Below are 7500 nucleotides of genomic sequence, written 5' to 3' on the forward strand. Positions count from 1 at the left end.
GAACAGAACAGAATAGAATAGAATTGAACAGAACAGAACAGAATAAAATAGAACAGAACAGATCGGAACAGAACAGGATAGAACAGAACAGAATAACACAATAGAATTGAACAGAACAGAATAAAATAGAATACAATAGAACAGAATAAAATAGAACAGAACAGAACAGAATAAAATAGAACAGAACAGAATAGAATACAATTGAATAGAATAACACTTAAGAGCCAAAAATAAGCTAAATTTGACTCTTTCTCCACTAAACAATATAAGATTTATAAACATATAACAAGAAACGCTCATAGCACCATAACATCATAACAGCCTGTAAACACAAGGAATACCAGGGAATATCCTCAGGAAGTTTTCACACTCTGCCTCCAATGCCCTGTCCCTAAAACTCCATCTATAACACCCTGTCCCTATTGCCCTGTCTCTAACGTCCTGTCCCTATTGTCCTGTCCCTATTGCCCTGTCTCTAACGTCCTGTCCCTATTGCCCTGTCTCTAACGCCCTGTCCCTATTGCCCTGTCTCTAACGTCCTGTCCCTATTGCCCTGTCTCTAATGCCCTGTCCCTATTGCCCTGTCTCTAACGCCCTGTCCCTATTGCCCTGTCCTTATTGCCCTGTCTCTAACGCCCTGTCCCTATTGCCCTGTCCTTATTGCCCTGTCTCTAACGCCCTGTCCCTAAAACTCCATCTATAACACCCTGTCCCTATTGCCCTGTCTCTAACGCCCTGTCCCTATTGCCCTGTCTCTAACGTCCTGTCCCTATTGCCCTGTCTCTAACGCCCTGTCCCTATTGCCCTGTCCTTATTGCCCTGTCTCTAACGCCCTGTCCCTATTGCCCTGTCCTTATTGCCCTGTCTCTAACGCCCTGTCTCTAACGTCCTGTCCCTATTGCCCTGTCTCTAACGCCCTGTCCCTATTGCCCTGTCTCTAATGCCCTGTCCCTATTGCCCTGTCTCTAACGCCCTGTCCCTATTGCCCTGTCCTTATTGTCCTGTCTCTAACGCCCTGTCCCTATTGTCCTGTCCCTATTGCCCTGTCTCTAACGCCCTGTCCCTATTGCCCTGTCTCTAACGCCCTGTCCCTATTGCCCTGTCTCTAACGCCCTGTCCCTATTGTCCTGTCCCTATTGCCCTGTCTCTAACGTCCTGTCCCTATTGCCCTGTCTCTAACGCCCTGTCCCTATTGTCCTGTCTCTAGCACTCCGTCTACGCCCTCCAAACCATCATTAGAAGAAACAGCACGTGACTTACTCCTCATGTTCCTCTAGTCCACGTCTGGAGAACGTACATATCTACACCACAGGGAGTACAAAAAGGTCAAAGGTCTCACCTGTTTGGTATACTTGGCGTTCTGGCAGCTGTAGTCAGAGCACTGGTCGGAGCCCAGTGACATGGTGTCTGCGTTACCGCCGCCATTGCCCGTGAAGGTGTTGGACGGGGGCAGTTCCTGCACAGCCTGGTGCTTTTTGCCCTCAGCAGGGGGGGAGTTGGGCAGCAGGTGAACAGCAGGCAGCGGGGAGCTGGACTTGTAGTGGCGGGCCAGGTCCGGGCTGGATTGGTGCCGGTGGGCGCCCAGACGGGGGCTGTTAGGGTCTCCGGAGTAGCGGGCAGCCATGCGCTCACCTGCGCCGCTCACCTGGCCATCCTCGTCCTCCTCGTCCACCGTCACGATGCCTCCGTAGAGCGAACGCTCAGCCTTGGCCCCGCTGCCGCTGCTGGTGGCGACGCCGCGCCTGTCCCGGCGGGGCTTGCGGCCCCGGTCGGCCTGCGCGTGGAGCGGTGGCGGCTGGGAGCTGAAGAAGTCCTCCTCTGGCTCCTTCTTTCCCGCCTCGTAGCCGTTCTTCCCCTGCGGGCTGCAGTGACGCGCCGTGACCACCAGGAGGATGACGAGGATGACGGCCGCGGCACCCGCCAGCACGCCGATGGCCACGCTCAGACGCTGCTTCCCCAGCGCGCGCTCGCTGTCGGGGTCGCCTGCGATGTCCAGGGATAGGGGGACAGCCAGGCTCCGTGCCACCTGAGAGACGGGAGGGGAGCGTGAAGGAGAGAGGGGGGGAGAAGGGGAGAGAGGGAGGGAGAGAGGGAGAGAGGGAGAGAGGAAGGGAGAGGGAGAGAGGGAGGGAGAGGGGGAGAGAGAGAAGTGTCAGAATGATGACATCATTCAGAGAAGAGAAACACACGGGGAAAGAAGAATTTGGAATAAAAAATACAAATAGAGAAAGATGAAGAGAAGAGAAGAGAAGAGAAGAGAAAGAGAGGAGAAAGAGAGAGATGAGAGTGAGGGGGGAGAGAAAGAGGGGGAGAGGGAGAGAGAGAGATGCAATTGAATATATATATATATATAAAATAGAGTCATAAATGGTGTCTGTGCCCTCTAATGTAAAATGCATCCTCATTGTACAGCTCTCTTAGTGTGAGCTTCACTGCACCACACACACACACACACACACACACACACCCTTCTGCAACTATGCTCAGACTTTTCAATTATCACATCAAGGCCAGGATAGTCAATCATAATTTTACAGTGCAAGTGAAATGAGCCTATGACTGTGAGTGTGTGTGTGTGTGTGTGTGTGTGTGTGTGTGTGTGTGTGTGATGAGTCCAAGGACCTCTGTTTCACATCTATGTGGGTCAACAGCAAATTAAGTCATGAATATTTATCTGCATCAGATATTTTCCAGAGTAATTCCCTGCTAAGATTTTCCAGAGTAATTCCCTGGTATGGTTTCCCAGAGTAATTCCCTGCTATGGTTACCCAGAGTAATTCCCTGCTATGGTTTTCCAGAGTAATTCCCTGCTATGGTTTCCCAGAGTAATTCCCTGCTATGGTTTTCCAGAGTAATTCCCTGCTATGGTTTCCCAGAGTAATTCCCTGCTATGGTTTCCCAGAGTAATTCCCTGCTATGGTTTTCCAGGGTAATTCCCTGCTATGGTTTCCTGCTGGAGTAACTTAACTGCACATCGGTCAACGGCTTCCTGTCACGAACAACAAGGAGCGTCTGTTCCTCCTGGGCTGGCATCTGCGCTCATGCTCGGTTCAGACTCACCACAACTTCATCATAGACTCCTACTGAGTGTGTGTGTGTGTGTGTGTGTGTCACTACAGTACAGTCAGAGCCATTGTTGTGGTTTTCCCCTGCTATTGTAGCTGCTATTGTCCACTGTTTTCCAGTCTGGCTTAAACAAAGCTGCATTAAAGTGTCACACGGTGCTGTGAGGAGATCTGGGCGCTGGGGGCTTCTGTCACCGTTGTGTTGCTGTCGCATGTCTGCTGTGGTGCTGGTGTCTCACTGCTTCGTCTCTAGTGTGGGCTAGTGTGGAGATCTCAGGTCCAGTTCATACCTAACATAGTCCAATCTTAACACAAGAGTCTTCTAGAAGCAAACTGATCTCCTGAGAAGTGTAACATGGTTATTAAAGGCACTATGTGTCTACTGGGTCGCTATGGTGATCTCCTGAGAAGTGTAACAAGGTTATTAAAGGCACTATGTGTCTACTGGGTCGCTATGGTGATCTCTTGAGAAGTGTAACATGGTTATTAAAGGCACTATGTGTCTACTGTTACTATGGCGATCTCTTGAGAAGTGTAACATGGTTATTAAAGGCACTATGTGTCTACTGGGTCGCTATGGTGATCTCTTGAGAAGTGTAACATGGTTATTAAAGGCACTATGTGTCTACTGTTACTATGGCGATCTCTTGAGAAGTGTAACACGGTTATTAAAGGCACTATGTGTCTACTGGGTTGCTATGGTGATCTCTTGAGAAGTGTAACATGGTTATTAAAGGCACTATGTGTCTACTGTTACTATGGCGATCTCTTGAGAAGTGTAACACGGTTATTAAAGGCACTATGTGTCTACTGGGTCGCTATGGCGATCTGAGAAGTGTAACACGGTTATTAAAGGCACTATGTGTCTACTGGGTCGCTATGGTGATCTCTTGAGAAGTGTAACATGGTTATTAAAGGCACTATGTGTCTACTTGGTCGCTATGGTGATCTCTTGAGAAGTGTAACACGGTTATTAAAGGCACTATGTGTCTACTGGGTCGCTATGGTGATCTCTTGAGAAGTGTAACACGGTTATTAAAGGCACTATGTGTCTACTGGGTCGCTATGGTGATCTCTTGAGAAGTGTAACACGGTTATTAAAGGCACTATGTGTCTACTGTGTCGCTATGGCGATCTGTACCTGTGCATCCACCAGTGTGGCGTTGGTGAGGCTCTCGTTAATGAAGATGTGGACAAGCGCGGTGGTGCAGAGAGAAGGGACGCCACTGTCGTTCACCCGCACGACCAGCCGGTGCAGCCCCCTGTGTCTCCTCTCCAGGGGCTCTGCCAGGGTGATGACCCCGCTACTCGACCCAATCTCAAACAGATGGAAGGGGTTCCCACCCACCAGGGAGAAGCGCAGGTCCGCGTTGGAGCCCGCGTCGCCGTCGGCGGCGCTGACCGTGCGCACGACGGTGCGCGCCCCGCTGGCTGGCGGCAGAAGGGTGTAGGACTCGTTGGTAGGGGCGGTCACGGACGGAGCGTTGTCGTTCTCGTCCGTGACGAAGAGGGAGACGGTGGCAGTGGAGGAGCGGGGCGGGTCCCCAGCATCCACGGCTCGGACGCGGAATGTGTAGCTGCTGCGCCTCTCGCGGTCAAATGACGCAGCGGAGAAAATGGTACCGGTGTTGTTCTCGATGGAGAACCTTTCTGGCCTCCTGCTTCCTCTGTCCACGCTACCTTCCTCCTCGTCCTCCTCCACAAACAGGCTCAGCTCCGCGTTCTCGCCCTCGTCGGCATCGGTGACGGTCACCATGCCAACGGGGCTGTTGGCCAGCAGGTTTTCTTTGACGTAGAAGGTGAAGACCTCCTGGACAAATTTGGGGGAGTTGTCGTTCCTGTCGGTGATCTGGACCACAACCGTGGTGGAGCCCTGCAACGACGGCGAGCCCTTGTCCCGGGCGATCACTCGGAACTCGTACCTCTCCCACTGCTCTCGGTCCAGCGTGCCGGATGCACGGATGTCGCCGTTATCCGCGTCTACATAAAATGCGCCGTTCACCGAAGGATCCAGCGAGTACGCAATCTCCGCGTTTTTGCCGCTGTCGGCATCGGTGGCCACCACGGTGACCACCCTCTCGCCTGGGGAGTTGTTTTCAGCAAAGTGGACCTCCACCAGGTTCTGGGCGAAGACGGGGGCGTGGTCGTTGACATCCACCACGCGCACCATTAGGGTACTGTTACTGGACAGGCTGGGGCTACCGGAGTCCACGGCCACGATGGTGACGCTGTAGTCCCGCGTGGCCTCGTAGTCTAGCAGTGCCGACGTGTGGAGGAAGAACTTCTTCCTGTTGCGCTCGAAAGCGTCTTCGCTGGCTGGGGGAGGGGCGAGCGCCGTCTCGCCGGCCGGCTTCAGTGTGAATGGGACGTCGCCCACCACCGTGCATGTGACGGCGCCGTTCTCGCCCTGGTCACGGTCTGACACCTGGACCAGCGCCACGGGCGTGTCCACCAGGACGTTCTCCGGGACCATGGCCGCGCCGTCCCGTACTGGGATGCGTCCGATTTTGCGGATCTCCACCAGGGGCACATTGTCATTCTCGTCACGGACGCCGAGCACAACGCTGGCGCGGTCGGAGCGCGCGGGCTGCCCGCGGTCCCGCGCCGTCACTGTGAAACGCAGCTGCGACACTTCCTCCCGGTCGATGCGGTGCAGGACGCTGAGCCAGCCGGTCGCTTCATCCAGACGGAGCAGCCTCCGCACCGACTCCGTAGCCGCCCCGAACACGTACTCCACCTGCCCGTTCACGCCCACGTCGCGGTCCGAGGCGCGCACCTGCAGGACCGGCGTCCCGGGCGGTGTGTTCTCCGCCATCTCCGCCTCATACACCGTCCGCTCGAAGCGTGGGTTGTTGTCGTTGACGTCGGTGATGGACACGCGGAGCAGTGCCTGGGAGGAGCGGGGCGGACTGCCGCCGTCTCGCACACGAAGCATGAGCTCGTAGGAGTCCCTTGCCTCCCGGTCCAGCGGGCCTTTCACAATCAGCTGGGGCTGTTTCTGCCCGTCGGGTGTGTCAGCCACCTGCAGCTCAAACACACTGCTCCTCCCACCCGGGACAAGCCCCACCTCCATGGCCCGCCTCCTGTCACCACCGTTCCCTCCCGCCTGCACGCTCGCAGGTCGCCGCGACGACTGGCTCCCGTCCCGGCCGTCCTGGACGAGCTCATAGCGATCAATGCCATTGCGGCCGAAGTCGCGGTCTGTGGCGGTGGGGAGAAGATAGAGCGTGCCGATTGGCCGGTTCTCCTCCACGGAGAGCGTGAGCACAGGCGAGGGGAACGAGGGCGTGTTGTCGTTGATGTCTGTCACCACTACACGCCCCTCGAACAGATCCACCCAGCTCTGCAACGGGCCAATCACAGACACCTCGAAGTCCAGGAAGCACTCGTTCTCGTCAAAGATCATCTGGCACTGGGGCAACTTCTCGCGGTCTATCCGGCGACTGTTAGTGGTCAGCTCCCCGGTAACGTTGTCTATCTTGAAGTACTCCGCGCCGGATTCCAGCGCGAACGTCACGTCCCCCGTGCCGATGCCGGAGGTGGAGAGACCGAGGTCTGCAGCCACGTTCCCGATGCGCACGTCGGACGGTCCCTCTTCTGCTACGCGGTAGCGCAGCGCTGAGTCGACACGCGGGAGCTGACTCAGCAGCTGCAGGGAAAGCACGAGGCAGCAGCAGAGCGCCGAGTGCACTGCGCCAACACTCTGCCTCCCCATTGCTGTCTTCCCCTCTCTCTCTCTCGCTCTCTCTCTCTCTCTCTCTCTCTCTCTCTCTCTCTCTATCTCTCTCTCTCTCTCTCTCTCTATCTCTCTCTCTCCCTCTCTCTCTCGCTCGCTCGTTCTCCGCAGTTTCCTCTTGCCCAAAGCAGTAGGCTCCTGACCAGTTCGCTTATGAATAATTGGCGGAACGGCCGGTACGCTGCAAGATTTCGGTCCTGGTTTCCCACCCCCCCGCCACCACACACGTTCACCAAACGGAACTGAAGTATCCTGTTAACCGACAGCCCATCTTATCGCCCGTGATAAAATCCAATCGTTTTCAACCCCACGAGAGGAGATATTCCGTTCATCTTTCAAGAAGCAAAATGCAGCTAATTCATGAGTTTCGCTGACTTTTTCCGGTTCATTTAGATGCGACGGAGCGCTTTCACTGTTTTAAACTGCAATGCAGCACCACACAAAAGCGATCTGTCCGTGACTTCAGCTCGGGACGCTTTTCACATCTACTCACTCACATACAAACTGCTTTGTTCTCAGCGGGGGGAAAAAAGCCCCGGCCGCACGTGCATTTAAAAGTCCTTCCCGACGATTTTTCGTCCTCTTACCTTTGAACACAGCGAACGACTCCTCGCAGTCCGCCCGCTCGTGCGCGAACCGTTTCGATTCCCTTACGGTCAACTTGAGAAACAAGAGCGTGCGTTTAGTTCGAGTTCACGC

At 54.7% G+C, this 7500-nt stretch overlaps 1 protein-coding gene across 1 annotated transcript in view; it reads right to left on the minus strand.

Annotated features, from left to right (window-relative positions):
- pcdh7a (protocadherin 7a) overlaps positions 1-7500 on the minus strand; it is a 46497-nt gene that overhangs the window by 38307 nt on the left and 690 nt on the right. The window contains exons 1-2 of the mRNA XM_035530032.1: positions 4207-7500; positions 1340-2026 (exon numbers count right to left, since the gene is read on the minus strand). The exon at positions 4207-7500 is cut by the window's right edge and continues 690 nt beyond it. Coding sequence (XP_035385925.1) covers positions 1340-2026; positions 4207-6780 — 3261 coding nt within the window. The 5' untranslated portion in view covers positions 6781-7500. The remainder of the gene's footprint in view (positions 1-1339; positions 2027-4206) is intronic.

This window comes from Electrophorus electricus, chromosome 9, assembly GCF_013358815.1.
Source record: "Electrophorus electricus isolate fEleEle1 chromosome 9, fEleEle1.pri, whole genome shotgun sequence".
In the NCBI taxonomy this organism is placed as follows: domain Eukaryota; kingdom Metazoa; phylum Chordata; class Actinopteri; order Gymnotiformes; family Gymnotidae; genus Electrophorus; species Electrophorus electricus.